The sequence below is a fragment of the Necator americanus genome, chromosome V (genome assembly GCF_031761385.1).
Source record: "Necator americanus strain Aroian chromosome V, whole genome shotgun sequence".
Lineage (NCBI taxonomy): Eukaryota > Metazoa > Nematoda > Chromadorea > Rhabditida > Ancylostomatidae > Necator > Necator americanus.
This window is the reverse complement of record NC_087375.1, coordinates 26690936-26709190: the sequence shown is the minus strand read 5'-3', so window position 1 is coordinate 26709190 and position 18255 is coordinate 26690936. Positions and strand designations below refer to the sequence as shown.

General features: G+C 40.3%; 2 protein-coding genes across 3 annotated transcripts; one reads left to right on the top strand and one right to left on the bottom strand.

Annotated features, from left to right (window-relative positions):
• Nucleotides 1–334: 334 nt before the first annotated feature.
• On the bottom strand, nucleotides 335–6519 carry RB195_015324 (uncharacterized protein; the record flags this gene model as incomplete). Of its 2 annotated transcripts, none has more annotated exons than XM_064205982.1 (10): nucleotides 335–438; nucleotides 488–587; nucleotides 2479–2618; nucleotides 2671–2785; nucleotides 3250–3306; nucleotides 4928–5029; nucleotides 5102–5272; nucleotides 5504–5607; nucleotides 5674–5680; nucleotides 6517–6519. In XM_064205982.1, 10 exons carry the CDS (start codon nucleotides 6517–6519, stop codon nucleotides 335–337), a joined length of 903 nt encoding a protein of 300 aa, XP_064061862.1. The 2 variants fall into 2 exon arrangements, with proteins under 2 accessions (XP_064061862.1, XP_064061863.1); XM_064205981.1 differs by lacking the exons at nucleotides 5674–5680; nucleotides 6517–6519 and adding exons at nucleotides 4236–4308; nucleotides 4384–4457 and having other exon boundaries at nucleotides 5504–5605.
• A 2915-nt stretch (nucleotides 6520–9434) lies between these two features.
• RB195_015323 (uncharacterized protein) lies at nucleotides 9435–16606 on the top strand (the record flags this gene model as incomplete). The annotated part of the gene is made up of 12 exons (XM_013445772.2): nucleotides 9435–9524; nucleotides 9594–9695; nucleotides 13193–13387; nucleotides 13443–13589; nucleotides 14083–14149; nucleotides 14206–14338; nucleotides 14398–14491; nucleotides 14576–14687; nucleotides 14777–14885; nucleotides 15649–15771; nucleotides 15868–15937; nucleotides 16454–16606. 12 exons carry the CDS (start codon nucleotides 9435–9437, stop codon nucleotides 16604–16606), a joined length of 1395 nt encoding a protein of 464 aa, XP_013301226.2.
• Nucleotides 16607–18255: the final 1649 nt, after the last annotated feature.

The window sequence follows — 18255 nt, the reverse complement described above, 5'->3', positions numbered from 1 at the left end:
GCGTCTACGGAGAACAATTATAAACTGCATTTATGAAAAGATCCAATCGAGATCAGAACCAATATTGTCACATTTACATGCACAATCTATCAAAAACAAGTATAACTAATAATAAAAAGGCATGCGAATTATGGCGACAAATGAGGCAAGTCACTACAAATGCACAACTGCAATTGCAAGTATACGTAAGTGAAACCATGTCAACCCTATCACTGGAATAGTACTGTTAGTGAAGTCAAAACTACCCATAACACCTCAGTTTGTACAAAAATCGACAACTGTGACTAGAAGGTGAAGTAAACACCTATATCAAACGAAAATTCTTAACAAGAAACTATTCTTCTCCAGTCATATCATCTCCAACTATGACTAGTTGTTTTTTCGAAGCCACAGAGGCGACACGATTGCTTCGACGCATCGGCCTCTTGGGCATGTCGTCTGAAAGCAATCATTCGTCTATAGTATCAATGATGCATAAAAGGCTTACCTTCAAAAGTTTCAAATGCAAGTTCACCGGAATTTGCGCGTTTGGCATTTCTATTATTCTTTTTGCGAGTAACATTTGATGATGGTCTCCGTCCTCTTCTCTGAAAAAATAGTTGAACAGTTCAGTTACTTAAGCGGATTCGCTCGAAGCGGCTCGGTTCGGGTCGAGATGGGATCATCGAAAGCTTCACTCGGACAGCAGTGAAGAGCGACGCAACTGGAGCCCCCCCCGATCCTAGCAACTACGCTCCACCACATCACTACGAATGCCACTGCCTACGCCACTGCACCAGACCTGAGGTCATTTTGACGCAACCATACTTTTTGTGTGTTATGGTATAAAAGAAAACAGCCTTTTATGTCTATTTTTATGATTTACTTCAAGCTTGTTGGCTAATCGTGTCACATTCAACGTCGGGGAGTTCACTCACACCAACTCCCAAATGATGAAAAATTCTCTATCCATAATTTTCGATTACTATTTGAGATTTACTTGAGATTTCAAAGGTGATCACTAACGAAGACTGTGATAAAAGGGAATTGAACTGCACTACGCGAACAAAAGCACATTAATAACTACCCTGACCGCGTTGACCTCTACTGTTCTTCGAACTGATCGGTAATTTTCCATTTGCGCTTATCGCATGCGAACACTGTCCAGTGACTTCTATTTTCACAAGGAACATCCAATCTTCCTTCGAAGGACTTTGTGGCCAGTGGGTGGGTGATACGTCCTGTAGTAGTTTGATATCGTGTGGAACTCAGTCGCTCACTGCAGTGATCCAGCGTTTGTTGTTGATTCGCATTACGTATCCTGTCCTTATTTAAACTTGACAAATGTGACTGCATCTCTCATCATCGATCGCTGACATGAGGCATACCTTTGAATCCTTCTTTTACCTGCGTGAAGCGAAAACTCTTAGCATTACTCTTTCGGTCTTTCATTCTTCGATGACCCTCTCCGCACTTTTCGCCCGCTTGCGAAGCGTTGGAGTTCCAGAAGAAGCAAAAGTAATCTGACGCTAAACAGGTGACCCATATGTTCCTGAACTTCCTCAAAACATCCTCGATGCTTTCGAACGCTGTCTTCCCACTCTTTCCCATCACCCCAGCCCGGCTATGAGATCGTTCCTTATATTCATTTTCCGACCTAGATATATCTGGTGCAGTTATGGTTCGGTGATGTTCGTTCTGTTGAGCGTGAATGGGGGATCACACACCCATCCGTTGTTCATAGACATCAGATTCTGCTGAACACCGGGGTTTCCACATGATTCGACCAGCATATCTTCTACTTAGGTGATGATAGATCACAGATGCGATGATTGGATTATTGTGGATGATTAGTTGTGGAGAGGTTGGTCGTTTAAATTGTAAATTGAATCGCCCTTTTCAGGCTCTGAAGAAGGCGATATAGCCGAAACGTTAGCCAATAAATTTATTTAACAACCTCGTGTATAGCTTATCAAATTCGACACTACGTAGATGCGATAGTCGGAGCCGGTGCCCCGATCCCCTTCACATTTCGACGGTTGGCGAAGGGCCACCCTTCACTTTTGTACGGTTGACAAAGAGACCCCTTTACTTTTCGACGGCTGAGGAAGGGACCCCTTCACTTTTGGCGGTTGGCGAAGAGATCCTCATCACTTGGGCAGCCCCCAAGAGCTAAAACCCCTTCACCTGAAGAGGGTGCGGATCCTCCCTATTGCACCAATGTGATAGATGTTATCGGAGCGAGATCAAACGAATGTGATCTAGGACCTTGCCATCAACTTTCATTCCCATGTTATTCCACTGCAACATTCACATTACATTCTTGAAAGTGAGTATTTTAGATGAGAATGCACCATCCAGTCGTAGATCTTTCCTCAATTCAACTTCAAACGCCAATGACTTCAGCTGCAACTCAATTAATAGCAACGATGGTGCCTTATCATATCACTAATTACGCCCTTACAGATACGTAGAGTAAAACAATTAGACAATTCTTACTCGTTTTGTTGGCAAAGGCGTCTTCGAAGATGCTGATGCAGATGATTTTGATGTCATAGTTCTGTCCATGTGTTGATGTGGGTCAACGAAAATAACTTCATCGTCAGACTCGGGCTCCTCAGCCTTGACCTCCGCGATCACTTAATTACTCTGTTCGTTTACCAACAAAAATACAAAAAAGAGGACATTAACCTGGAGCAGCTTCGAGAGCATTTAGTTCCGCTTCTTCTTCCTCTTGATCGGTTAAAATTTCCGCAATAGTAATTCTTTGTTCACCTTGAAGCAAAGCACGTCCAAGAGTATCCGTCTGCAAAAAGTAGCAACATATACCTTCAGAATGAAAATAAACTCGGTTTCTAATACGTTTTTTTGCAGCTGGCGGTTGTTTTTGCAAACAGAACTGATTTCGTAAGCAACACCCACGTCAGTGCAACTGCTAGCAGTAAAAATAATCACTTCGAGACCTTCAATAAAAAAAAAACATAACGTCGCCGTTGAGCGTGTCCAATACCATACAATACAAGCGAAGAAGAAGCGGGCTGATTCTTTGCCAGACACAATCTCTTCCCTCTAAACTGCCTCAGCCATCAGGCTGACCTCGCTGCTGATCACGTTCAATGCTGACTATACGTATCATTAGCAGACAGTGGACTATCTTCTAATTACTGCCATTTCTCTCCCGTTGTTAAAGTTATTGGTATTTCTTCGTACATAATAGCAACAGTACAAAGTCAGTCTCTTGTGAAAAAAGCATATTTCCAGAAAGATTACCCTCATGCGAGACAAAGCATGGAGATTTCTTGCCGCATTCCACAACGTTGATCCGGCCTAAACGTGATTCGGTTACGAAATAAATTACCCACTAACTTGTACTTTTAATTTAGATTTTCATAGTGAGGTTAAAAAAAAAGACGTGGCAAGTTTCCGTTTAACTTCGAAAACTTGACTCACTTTTGTTATTTGAAACTATCTGAATTCATTGTCTGATTAGAGGCAGTAGGCGTAGTGCACATATTTATATTTACACTATGTTCGGCTAATATATTATAGATATGTAGCAAATCTAACAGTCGTCGTGAAACTATTTTAACATGACGAAGCACATTCTCGGAGAAGGCGTACACAGAATTCTCTCTTCTTCGATCAGAAAATTTCTCGTATCTCCATTCTTTTTGATTTTCGTCTTTTCACCACTTTTTTCCTATTTCGTTTGTTTTGCTGCTAAGCTGCCTCTGGGATTCTAGATTTTAGAGGTTCAGGTTCTGTCCCATTCCTTATGTACCTCTGCACGATTGGCGTTTATTATGATCAGAATTGAAGTAGAGTCCCGAAATCCGGTCTAGAAGGTTAACTATACACAGTTACACAAAAGAAAGTCAAAATTCATTTCCTGCAAGCTGAATTCTTTGAGAAGATGTTGGAATCAGGATAAGCTTCTGCAGAAGTGAAAACATGTTTTCTTCGTGTAATTACTATGAAAGATGAAAATCGTGCTTAAATATATGGGAAAAGAGCAAACAAATGAACAGAAATTAAATATCTACAAGCTGATTTCTTAGAGGAATCCTAGCAGCAGAACAAACGGCAGAACTAATGGAAGAAGGCTTCACTGGGACCATTTAATTCTACTCATGAGCCACTATATGGGGAGGTAATGATTAACCTCAAGAAAACAAAAAAGAGTTCCGAAAACTTTTCCTTATGCTGTAGAGAGAGGTGCAAGCCTTCACAAATCACAAACAACGTCTTCATGTTACAACACGTTTCTCCCCGACTGTAGATAACTTGGACGGCATACACAGCTTTGATTGGGTAAGTACGGGCGTTCTCCTGTTATAAAAGAGGACCAAATTGAATTATAGAGACCATAATTAATATAAAGAGACGTAACAATTAAAAAATTACTTCATATCAAGTTTCATCACCCATTTTGTGAAACACCTTTCATTCTGCGCGAATTCGAGCGATGCCGTGTTGTGCTGGAGAAATCTTTAACGCAACGTCAGAAACTGAGCCACAAACTTTATTTTGTGTGCTCGAGATGCTCTACTGAATCCTGCTCACAATTAAAGGCATCACTCCACGAATCTGGGGTGGTACGGATTTCCAGTGGAGTATTCGTATACGGGGTTGTAGATTACGGGGAGGAGGGTGATTCCGTTCATTTCTTCCTAATTGCGATAGAAAACGGCCCGGAAAATACGGCTTCGAGCGTTCAGGCGCACTATTTTCTGCAAGGAGTTCGATTGGAGCGCGCCAGCCTGTGGGGCGCCGCATTTTCCGGGCCGTTTTTTACGGCAATTAGGAAGAAATGGACGGAACCACACCATTCCCCATAATCTACTATCCCGTATATGAATACTGCACCTGAAATTCGCACTACCTCAGATTCGTGATATGCTGCATTTAACAATTTAACTGAAACAGATGTGCCGAGTCCAATTCCTACCGTGATTGCCAGTTCGGGACCACGGGTAACTACACCGTCGATCATGCACTCAACGTAGATATCCATTTCCTTCTCATGACGTTTAATGAAAGGAGCAAGTATCTGGAAAAGATCTCATCAGATAGAGAAAAAAAAAATCATGATGAACTCCTGTGCAGTTAGCTTCAAACGAACTTTGTCGAAGACAAATTGTGCTCCGGCAGTGTACGGATTGACAGCCCATATAAGAAACATCAACTTTCCGAACTCATAGAATGGAACAAAGTAGTGTATGAACAAGGAATCCAACACAGCATCTACTGCGAGAAAAGATCCAAAAACTGCCCAATATTTCGACCAATACGACTGGAATACTCTTCATTCGTGGGATACAGCGGGATCAAAACGACATGAAGCACGATACAGTTGCGCTCGAAGCGGGATGGTAGTACTAGCGGTTGGGATCATGATGGGACCTTTGCGAACTGAACGATGAATAGTGCTCTAAGGCCTTAAACGTTACGCCCTTCCACGACGCGTCGAGCGCAGCCACTTACGCAACTGTCGTTTTAACTGTAAAAAGAATGAACGACTTACCAGCATCTTTTGGCTAGGTTTCTTTATAGTTTTGTACGAATAAAATACAGGTAAAACAGCCCCAACAAAAGCTGATAGCAGATGACAAAGTAATGAGAACATCTCTAAAGACAATGATTATTAACATTAACAACATCCGAAACAACCGAAAGAGAACAAGACGACCATACCGAGCCACTAACCGTCCGATTATGAACTTTCCAACTTGAACAGCAAACAATTTCAGTAACTGATTAACGATAGCCACCGCTATAAACGACCTCTATGCAAAACGCAGTAACCGCTGTTTCATTGAAGGATAAGAACTTGAGATATTAGAATATTCTAGAACCGTACATCCAAACTAAGTTGTACTGATCAACGTCTCACAGCTTATGAAATAAACCCAACAAAAACTACCAACTATTCTCACAAAGAAGGAAGTTATACGTTCGAAAAACATCGGTTCGCGGGCGTTCTTCTTCCAAATAGAGCGCACTATTTAAGGGGACTTTAGGTATTTCTTTTACTGCGTATTTTCCTATGTCATTTTCTTCATTTCTAATGTTTTCTTCTCTGCATTACCTTATCATATTTTCTAACCTGTTGTTATACAAGTGTAATAGCACTGAAACTGAGCATTTGCTATGGTTTTGTCCGGCACGTGTTGTACACAATGATGTAGTTTGTAGTCAACAAAGCACAGTGTACGGAATCAGACCAGAGTGTCGAAATTTCTTCCCAACGCCCATCGAATGGATTGTGGTTGCCCTACGATCTTGTTCCTCGTATTCGCAGTATTTTTATAATTTTCTGTATGCAAATGGCGTCAAGGCGTCGTTTCCAGAACGCTATTCACTACATCTACATACGTGATTTGTTCGTTGTCCCGATGGTTTCCTCCTTTTTTGCTTTATAAGGAATTATGGTGAGAAAAAGACTGTCTGTCCAGGATTCTAGGTACAGTTCTATTTCCGCTTCTCTGTGGGAGGAAAGAACTGTATTAATTAGTGAAAAGTCAATTCTCCCTTTACCATCGTTTCTGCAGTGACTGAAGCAAATTGAGAAATCTCTCGGCTTAAGGTTTTTTGGAAATGTTTTGAATTCTCTCTGTACTAACTACACTTGCTAAATTCAATCACTGCTCAATTTTGTTGACGTCAACTGCAATCATTTTCTACAGTAAATTACGTTTCCTTCAGTTGTCATCGTGTTACGAACAACCAAAAACGACCAACGACTAGGTTATTTACACAATTTTCTAGATCATTGAAGATTTAATGCTCGAATCAGAATTGGGATTTACAAGGGATTTTTCATGAAGAGTTCAACCAAATGAATAAGTTAGTGGCAGCGTAACACGAAACAGGCTATGTTGGATCTCTGTGGGCAAATGTAGAACCGGGGTTTAGACTACGACCATGAGCACGGCACCACTCAATTCGTCCTAATCGTCTTTGAAAAAAACGGCGTGAGAACCGCTTTAGTGCCTACGAGTTGCAGTAGAACGTCCCATCCTACGATGTGGATCCTTCAGCAGTCTTTTCATTGATTTTATTTCAAGATCTGAATATTTATAGATTAGAGAAACTATCTACTGAGGAAATCTCATTGATTTCCGACCGCTTGCTAGTGGACGCAGCGCGTGACCTTGGTGGCGCCTTCTCAAGTGTCTCGTAGAGACAAACACCTGTTCCCACGCTGTTTTTCAAGTTGTTTAGGGGGAATTCTGTGGGGCCACACTCTCACTTATTTATAATTACATATATATTTATAATTACATATAACTCGAACTATTATTTGCCCATAAAGACCTCAAAGTCGCCAATTTCGTGAGACGCTCTCTTTAACTGAATTTGGTGACAAGCAGACGTTGTTATTTGGAATTTAGATGAAAATGAATTTTTCTTGTTAGATCTGAATTTGTTTCAGAACTGCTCGTTTCAAGCCATGATAAAAATTCAAAAGATGTTGAACATATGTCATGTAGAGAGGATGAAGCGATGGATGCTGTGGTGTTGAAGCATCTGAACGGTTGAGAAGACAGATTTTAAAACTTCGATGAGGTTACTGGCGCTGTTTTGTTGATTAATTTAGAGCAGTTACCTTCTTAAGAATATGATCATGAATCAGGTTCTCTCAGAAGTTGAGAAGAATTTTTAAATAATAATTTCAGCAAATATTATGTGTATTGAAGCTTTGCTTCTGTGTTTTGTACTTGGTATTTGTTTCTTGTTATGAATCCTGCTTTTCCTGTGTTTCCGTATAGTTTTGAAATTTTTTCGAAGTCGGCGGTTTTCCCGAAATCACCCATAACGGGTGATGTTTTTGCAAGCGCTGCTAACTTCTGCGTTGTCCATGTTGTTTTCCTCTAGCAGTAAGCAACAACACACTCTTTGGCCGTATCGATCACGTCCGAAACAGCACGTGTGTGTTTACTGCAAGAATGCGATCACTAGCGATGGGCATCATTCTTTGTCTCGAATTTTTAAGCTGAGTCTTACAATTACTCCTTTTCTCGACTTCACGACTTACTGGAGAGATTTAGGAAGAAAATAATTACCTGACGTCTATATGCTCATTTTTCTGAATCGCTTAGAATTGCTGACACTATTTAATCACGAATAAATTGCTTCTTGAAAGTACTTGTAACATGTAACACACACTTTCTCTTGTGGCGCTTCTGAATATGTATGAATTCCTCTTCCTGATTTTACTGGGATTTCACGTCTCTCTGTTAGTGCAAAACACATTTGGCTTTTTAATCTTTTGATGACAGCTTGGGACAATGCGGCTTTACGCCAAACTGCACACATTAAAACAGTTATTTTTCATGATTTCTTATTTTAAAAAAGCTTCTTCTAACTACTCGGCTTATTATAATTCATTATTGTTTTTTTCTTGTTCAACTATAGCTCGTAGAAGTCGATTGGCGCCAGATACGCAAAAAAAGCTCGCTGTCGTCAATCGGTTAAAGTATGTCCGAGAGATTTTACAGCTCTTTGGTGTAAACTAGATTTTTTTCTGTCCTTCGTGCATTTCTCAAAATATTTTCCTCTTCTCAGATGTGTGCCTCGTTTTTTGACTGATTTCTCATAAGTGATCTCTGCACGCTTCACTTCTTTCTCGACGTGCAAGAAAGTCAGTGTTTACCTTGGTTTCCTTCTTGACAGGACCAACATACGTACTTCTTTTCGTCTTTTCAAGCTAAACTGCAGACTTTCGAATTTTCTTAACACTATTTTTCTCGGATGTTTTGATAAAGTTCGACCTCCAAGAAAACTTGTTTGTCACGCGCAACAGTTCCAACCAACCAAGAGCCACCAATAAACGATTTTTCGCAAATACTTGTTATTCTTCCCGTCCTTCACATATATTAACAATTTTCTCGGAACTTGTTGGCGTGGAGTCTATCCTATTCACTACTTCAATTTTTTTTTTTTGAAAGACAACTCTATCTTTATCGAGGGTCAAGACGACGTAATGAAACGGCTTCTGTTATCGAAGAATCCGTTGACAAAGTATTTAGTAATGGCATATTGTGGTAGAACTTTTGAATTTCACGCTGTTTTCCTAAGCAAATAGAAATTATTTCGTCATATGATCAATTTCCATTGGTTGCTACGTTCTAAGTTCATGGGAGTAGCCGTCTCATCTCTCGTAAATTTTTCTTTCCTTCATTTATTCCCTAGATTTTTGATTGAAGATATGTCATCGTAAAAAGACTCGTCACTTTTTATCACTTAAAAATCTTAAATTATTTTATGAATTTTTAGTCTTTGCTCCGTCTTGCAGGATGTTCAGGAGAACCAAGTTCATAAACGAAGTTCTTAGGTCTTATCAATAATTTTCTGCATTACTTGCATTCTGTTGTTGTTCTACGATCTTTGCGGATCTCATATTGGTGCCGTTCTTCTGCATTTCTCCTGAAACCCGAATAATCTCTTCAGGAATGGGTTTAACCTTGCATTTATTCTTAGCTATTGCTCTCGGTTTCGGGGCGTACATTGCCTACAACACATATGTGGCTCCACCAGTTGAGGTATTCGTTTTATGTGTATTTGAACTATTTCTTTTTCAAAACAAATTTGCGACCACCTTATTGGTTTAGGTGGAGGTTGAGGAAAACGGGTGGTTTGGAGCGGGGCCACCGCGTTCAGATGACCTTACCGTACATCCATTCAAAGTAGAAGTTCCTGATGATGTTCTTGAGGTTAGCAGTGTTTAAGTTATCTCTTTAGAAGGTTGCATATGCGCTGAATAATTCAAGGGAGCAACTAACACTGGCAAAAGTTAAGATTTGTAGGTAATATGGAGGTCCGCTTACATTTGCGGAGGTGTAGATGCTTGATTAGATTTTTTTGCAGCGTTATACTGATTGGGACCTTAGTGTTTCGCAGTTTTTGGACGGATACTCTACATTTCCATCAAAGTATCCCAATATGGAGAGGAAAAGTTTCAATCTCTAAAGGTCATTTCCGATCTCTGAACTCTACACAGAAACCTCCAGAATTTTCTTATCACTTAAAATTCGCTGAGATCGAAATTGTTTGTTATGTCGTGATCGGGCATTACAATCGCTTAGTGTTATTTTAACTTTCTTCTTAGTTGTGCTATTTGTACTGTAAGATTGGACTACTCTTCAAATTACATATAGTTGGGTCAAAACGACATGAAACACGGACCGTTGCGCAAGCGGCCGTGCTCGGAAGCGGTGCGGTGGAGACAGCGGTTGGAATCGAGGTGTTACCATGGCGAACAGCAGAGGTGTGTGGCGGTAGCGTGGATCCTTACGCGATCCCAACTGCTACACTCCTTCGCTCCGCTTTGAGCGCAGCCGCTTGCGCAAATGTCCGTGTTTCATGTCGTTTTGACCCGACTATACATGTATTAGGATGGACAAAAAGTCTTGTTACCCTGTTTTCGAAGTTTCTAAAACTTTCAATTTTTGGGCGGGACCCATGTTACACCATGTGGTAGCTATAGAACATTCTTGAAGCTTCTCCACAATATATATATATATATATATATATATATATATATATATATATATATATATATATATATATATATATATATATATATATATATATATATATATATATATATATATATATATATATAGCCAGGGGGCCTTCCTTAAAGGCATCATCCCACGAATCTGAGGTGGGCTGCGCCAGCTTTGTGCGGCGCCGCACAAGGCTGGCGCGCTCCAGTCGAACCCCCTGTAGAAAATAGTGCGCCAAAACGCCTGAAGCCGTATCTTCCGAGCCGTTTTTTTACGGCATTTGCTAAGAAATGGACGGAATCACCCCCCTCTCCGTAGTCTCCCATCCCGTATACGAATATTCCACCTGAAATCTGCACCACCTCAGATTCGTGGGGTGATGCCTTTAACTTTAATCAGGATGTCAGTTACGCAAGAGCAACTTCGAACTATCATCTTCTATGAATGGCGTGACGGCATTGGGGCAACGGCAGCAGCATCAACAGCGGATTGGGCGAGGGCACCGCTACCATCAGGACTGTCAAGCGCTGGTTCGTCCGCTTCGCAAGCGGAGACACCGACTTCGAAGACAAGCTCCGGTCGAGACGCCCTTCACTGTTAAAGACTGCCATTCTCGACGCTGTCAAAGAGGATCCGGAGATCAAGACTTGCAGTCTTGCGACGAGACTTGGGTGTAGGCATTCAACAGTCGTCAGTCGCCCCAGGCCCTTGGCTACAGGAGAGTGCTATCTCGATGGATCCCTCACACCTTGACGGATGGCACCCGGTTTACCTGGGTATCCATCTGTCAATCTCTTCTTCTACGCCTGCATCGAAAGGAGTTTCTCGGAGATCTCATTACTAGAGATGAGAGTTGGGACCTCTACGACTCTACAGCGCACCGTGTCGTGTGGCTCCTTCGAGGAGAAGACCCGCCGACGCAAACCAAATCGGACCTCCCTGAGTTTCTCCTTTGTTGCTTCTGGAATTCGAGGAGAATGCTGTTTTATGAGCTGCTCTCACAAGGCCACACTGTCACCGGTTCCACATACGCTAGTTAGCTCCAGAAGCGCCCATCGGCCGTTGGAGAAAAACGGCCAGGACGAGCTTCGGTGCACCTCCTGCACGATAACGCTGCCCTCATGTAGCTAATGAGACCTATGAAAAACTGGACGAGTTAAGCTAGGACACGGTGCCGCATCCCCCTATTCTCGCGACCTTGCCCCTCAGCCTACCATTTATTCCCGCCTCTCAACGTTTTCCTAGCAAAGTCAAACGGTCAGCGACTTCTTCGACTCCTAGTCTCCCTAGGAGAAGGAGATCGCTGACCTGCCCATTAGGTGGGATACTGTGGTAATTAATAATGGTAGTCATATTATTGATTGATTTCCATTGTAAGCTGAGTAAAAAAATTAAACAGAAAAAATGGCAAATGCTGACAAGACTTTCTGTACAGCCTAATAATTACAGTTATAATTATATGCATTGAGGGAACGGTATGTATTCTGCATGCTATTGCTGATCATAACTATTTTATAAACGGCTCATTTTCCTTGCATTGCCTAATAAATCCAATTTTTTCTTATCTTGCTCCCATCTTCCTGACAATGTTTGAATTTGGAGGCCAAGAACATGACACGTTTTTCTATTCGAAAGGTAGGAATGCGAATGTTCAGTAGTATATTTTTCAGTGAATCTTAAAAACAATAAAGTTGAGGACAATATGCTAATTCGTGCCCTTTCTTCGCTCGCTCTTTTATCACATATTTAACTTTTTTCACAAATCATCTCGTAAGTGCTGGGATGTTTTATATTTCCTCTATTTTTGAAAACTAAAATCAACGAAACTTCTCTCTTGGATTTAAAATAAGCGCTCCCGGATTTTCTTATCCAACTAATCGTCTCCGGTCTTTTTTGGAGGCTTTCAATTCTGAAAAATACTGTTTCTTCGGAGGGTTAACTGTTCAGTGACACCCATTCCGCCAATGTTAGGCCGCCCGCAGAGTTCACACCCGCGTGGGCGGCCCGACCCGCACGGGTCTGTGCTTGATGCTTATTCAGCGTTCACAACAGTGCGTTCAATAACCATCAAGCGCAGACCCGTGTGGGTGGGGCCGCCCGCGCGGCTGCGAACTCTGCGGGCACCCTTAGTCTCAATTTCTAGAAGAGCACTTTATGTTTTTTCCTAGAAAGAAGCCCTTTAGTGATCTAGAGAGTGAGGGTAAGAGTAAATTCAAAACCTACAGAAGATTACAGTGATATTGAACCTCGGGTTTATAATTGAGGTGCAATATCACTGTGATCTTCTGTAAAAAGCTACATCATCACCTGTTCTCATCGATGTCTGGCTGGATATCAAAAAGAGGAATATTGAGCCTGTTTATTTGTCACTCAGTCTCGACAACGAAAAAATCCTTATTTTGTATCTACTGACTGTAGATCGGTGTTGTTTTCTTCAAGCCCAATAGAATCTCTAAATCTTTGAAAAAAATTAATTACAAGTCAACAAGTCCAGAAATTTAGAAGGCGCTTACGAAGTCGTTTTAAATTTTAAATTTTTTTTTTAAATGTGCGAGTATAAAAAATCGATCATCAAGTTAGCTCTTTTCAGAGCATTTCTGTCTTTTTTTTTGTTTTAGCGAATTGAATCGCGTCTTTCCCTTTCCTCGAAAATTTGCTGTTCCGTCGCTGTAAATTTTCTATTCAGCCTCCTTCGTTTTCAGGATCTCAAACACAGATTGGTCAACTCCCGAGTTTCGCATTCCTACCTCGAAGATTCTGACAATTTCTGGTACGGATTTAATTCCCGTGAACTGGAAGTATTCAGAAAGTATTGGTTGTACAATTATAACTGGAAAAAACAAGAAGCCATCATAAATCAATTTAAACAATTCAAAACAGAGATAGAAGGTCTAAAGGTAACATTTCTTGCTTCCTGATTTCTGCTCCGTTCTAATTTTCTCTTTTTCACAGGTTCATTTTATTCATGAACCAGCCGCCAAGGGTTACAAGAAAGTGTTGCCACTTCTTATTGTTCATGGCTGGCCTGGTAACGTTTACGAATTCTATAAGATGATCCCCATGCTGACTGATCCGAAAAAACATGGAATAAAGTCTGATGTGAGTTCTTTGGGGGCAGCAAATAATGTGTAATTTGTGCAATGTGATATATTTATATTCTTTTATTTACAATAATTAAGGGCAACGAAGAGTATAAAAATAATCGGGAGTGATCGAAAAGTGTTTTGAGAGGAATGTTTCGTAGCTCTACAGGTGCTACTTTATTATACCGGATTCATTTGGATCATCCTTGAGGTCATTCATTTCCAGCCTGTAATCCTTGGGTGATCGAAATCATTGAGTCTCATCGTATACATTTGTTCTTTATGTTTCTTTTCTCTTCCTTTCCTTCTTCCTTTTTTCTAGTCATGTATCGATATCTGGTTCTGCATCATCTGCATTTTATAGAGAAGATATAAGAAAACTATAGATAATTACGAGAAATGTTCGAAATATAAACTTTGAAAACTGTGGAGAGTGAAGAGAGCTCAAAAGTTCTATCGGTAGCAAACTATTTGAAATTAGGAGCAACGCCCTAATTGTTCCATCATAGGTTGCTTTCGAGGTCATCGCACCGTCAATCCCTGGATATGGATGGTCAGAGCAACCAAAGAAGACTGGTACGTCATTGCGTTATGTTTATCTCTCGAATATTCTTGGAATCTTCGCTTTACAGGTTTCAGCCAGGTAGCATGCGCACGAGTGTTTAGAAAATTAATGGAACGACTCGGATTCAAGAGATTTTACCTCCAGGGTGGTGACTGGGGTTCTCTTGTTACCTCAAACTTGGCTAAACTCTACCCCGATCAGTATGTTTTAACAAAAAAATAGTTGTACTAATTGTGGACGACTAATCCATGTTTTCCAGAGTTTTCGGCATTCATTTGAACATGATGGCTGCCTTGCCGGGCGCTTCCATGAAAGCGCTCGTACTTGACGTACTGGGAACTCTATTTCCTAAGGTGAATAACATCTATTCAACAAATTCGGAAAGAAATTGGAACTAGGCCATTAATTTCGGTTTTGTCACAATTCGTACAATTTAGTTCATCTTCTCATCGTCTTCGCACCACGATCACAATATGTTGAACAAGATGTGGGGAATGATTGTTGAAAGCGGTTATATGCATTTACAGGCAACAAAGCCGGATACTGTAGGTAAGATTGAGGACAAAGTATAAATAACCATGATAGTTGACTATATAATGCAGTATTACTAAGTAATGGATATTTTGTGAAATTTGCAGGTACCGCTCTTAACGATTCTCCGCTAGGATTGGCTGCATATATTTTGGAGAAATTTTCAACATGGACAAATCTGAAATATACGGAACTTCCAGATGGAGGGCTGACTAAGTTAGTTATTTTTTTTACTCAAATAAATGTAAGTCTTGTGTTCGGTGACCAGTTATTTGGTTTTGCTTTTTTTCTTAGAGCCTTGATTCTATACAAGTTCCTTCAATCACCAGTGGATACGCAATGTTGGCCACTTTATCAAAATTTGTTCTTTTAATGCTTCAAGTTTCGTCTTTCAGCGTACCAGAGAATAGTTTCATCTTTTATCCAAATAAAAACTACTTGATGTGAAACAGGGGTAACTTCTTTGGAGCATTACTGACATCTATTACTATTAGATAGACACCGAAAATATTTATGGCAGCATTTGTTGATACTTTCAACCACTACCATTCCGAAACACAAGTAATAAATGGGATATACATTATGCCACTATTCTTCTACCTGGCTTGAAGAAGGATACTGTAGAAATTAAATTGTAAATTATGAAAAGTAAAGGTAAAGAAGTCAGTTCCACTTGCTAAGATATAATTTTGCTCGGCGGACTGAAATCTGTTGAACACTTTCATTTCCGGTGCTCATTATGCTATTCCGAACCGTAAATGTCTGAACATCTTAGCGTACATAAGGAATCCACACTTTTTGTAGCACCTTTGTAGAAATAGCACTTTATGTAGAAATAGTAAATTTTTTCCCTTTGAAGTATCTGTGGTTTGGTGTTAGAGAACCAGTTCCAGGATTGCAATCTCTTCTCTAAAGTGTATTTTGGAATTTTGTTTTGAAAATACATGAAATTTGACTTTGTTCGAAGAAACCATTTTAGAAAATTCTCTCGCGATGAACTGCTAACCATTGTGATGATTTATTGGGTGAACGGAAACATCGTCTCATCCCAAAGATTCTATCGTGAATACTTTTTGGATTCGCGAAACACAGCCTTACAAAAGTGAGTTTCTGTGTGAAATTTAGAGCACCATGATGCAAATAGTGCTCGACATAGCTGAAGTGTCACTAGAGTGATATTGTTGAATGTTGTTTTTAGGCAGTATTTGCGAGTTCCCACTGCTCACGCATCCGGAATGAACGAGGTCTTTGACAAAACACCACCAGAGGTAATTTTCGTCTTTGTAAAAGTGTGATTGTCTGGCAAAATATTGTTATGGATGTGGATTGTGCGCCATGATGAGAGGTTTCGTTGCGGTTGTGCTGTCAATGGTTCGACACTGCTTCTGGTCAACTAAAATGTCTCACATCTTTCTAGAGTCGGCATAACTACTCAGTAGCAGAACTACTCAGTATTTTGGAGAACGAAACTAACTTGATGCCTTAACCTTCCTCCCCCTACCCCCCTCCGTCCCTACTCTCCAGGTTTCTTCCACATGGATTGATTAACGTCATACACCTTATCTTTCATTTTTGTATGTCTTTTAGGGACTTTTTTAAACCGATTTCTGAAAAACCACACCTTCCACTTTCCTTTTTTCATGCGCTTCATCCAGGAAAATTTCCTCATATGCACGATAAAAAAATTTTTACAGGAGACCATCTTTGCTTTTTTTTGAAGTGTAGTTGAACTATCCAGAAATGTCAGCCGTAGATGTTTTTGTGTAATGTTTGTTCTTTTTCAGATTTCTTCCGCATTGTGCAATCTCACCCATTACACCGCCATCGAAGATATGGGACATTTCGCGGCGTTTGAAATGCCTCAGCCACTTGCCGCCGACATTTTTGATTTTGTTAATTCATTGGAGCAACATTCCTCAGGTCAAACCAAACATTAGCTGTCTGAAAACTGCTATTGGCAAAAGAGAATGGTGAACCACTACTATGGGTTAGAAAACCATTGTCCAGAAATTTCATTTTAAATAGCATTCGCTACAATATCCTCAGTAGACATTATTGGTATAAAAAATGTATGTGTATGCTCAATTCCGCTTATAAAAACCGTCTATTTTTGCGTAAAGAACCCATTGTTTTTAGTTTTTTTTTGTATTGTATAGCTGAAAATTTAATATATAAATGAAAGAATGCATGAAAGGTCACTGTGAACGTTCTGTTTTTTTTTTTTTTTTTTTTTTTTTGCAGACTGACACTGAGAGGAAATCTGTCTTGAACTGCACTTCTATTCCAAGTTTTTACTGACTTCTAATTAAATAATTGGCTATTCGATGACACGCATAGAATTATGGGCATTTTTGTCATCAAATTATTTCAACCTGATAAACGCGACTTTCTGGCTCCAACGCAAGCTCCTTTCTCTGTTCAACGCAAACTAGTTCTTTCTTCTGTCTTGCCCCGATCGTAGCCATCCTGTGATTACCTGGTTGAGCGTGTCCAGCTATGATTATTCTTTTGCGTTTATGTTTATGTTTTCTAGAAGTGTTTTAGAAGATTTTTTAAGATGGAACTTTTATTTGCCTGACGTTTCGGCTTTTTCGCGGTATTCGGAGGCGTAAATAGAGGTTTACTTTAACCATTTTACGTTTATTTCCTCAGGTTCTATGCTACCCTGGATCACTGTTTCGACAATCGTTCTAGGGGGTGAAAACAGAACCCATCTACATTGAAAATAGCCTTACGTGTTGTTCGACCGGATTTGGTGCGGTTGGTAGCACGCACTTGTCACTCAGTGTACCAGAAAATGAGTATTGCTTCGTGTGGATCACCAGCGACGATATAGATGATTTGATCTACACACAGAATGTATTGGTCTCACATAATGTTCTTTTGGATGTGAGGCCACTGCACACGTGTCGCTGCTGAGTGCACCAACGAATGAGCATTGCTGCGCAGTATCACCGACGACGATATAAATTATTTGATCTGCACACACAATGCCTCTAGAGACGGCAAAAAGCCGAAATTCCAGGATAATAAAGGTTCCATCTAAGAGCTTCGCTTGCAAAATAGGACAACACATAAACTGAACCATGCTGAGGTTTCGAGACACACGAAGGAACGTTTGAATCACGTTTGCGCATCGTTTGTGCTCTGTAACTTTGGCAAGGTCCAAAATTATCCAAGAAAAGGATTCGACGAACGCCAAACTTTAAATCAACCTCTCATTTTTGAATCTTAGGATTTAATACTGATGCGTGCATGCATATATTTACGTATGCTACGATAGCAACTGTATTGCTCCGATATTAGTGCTAATTATGGTCGCAGGTAGTTTATTAATATTTTTGAGCCGTAGCAATGATGTTCATTTCCCCTTATAAAAGCAAGTCATGCACAGAATTTAATTGGTTTGTGCATCAGTTCCTCAAACAACGAAAAGCCGAAGTACATAGTTTGTCAGGTCAGGGCTGAACAAATCAATTTCTAGTCCTTCTCAACAACTACTTTGATTCAGCTGCGAGTATGAGGGGAACAAACGAGTTCGTTTTTTTCCTGCCCTTCATAGAAAATAAATTTCATGACAATCGCT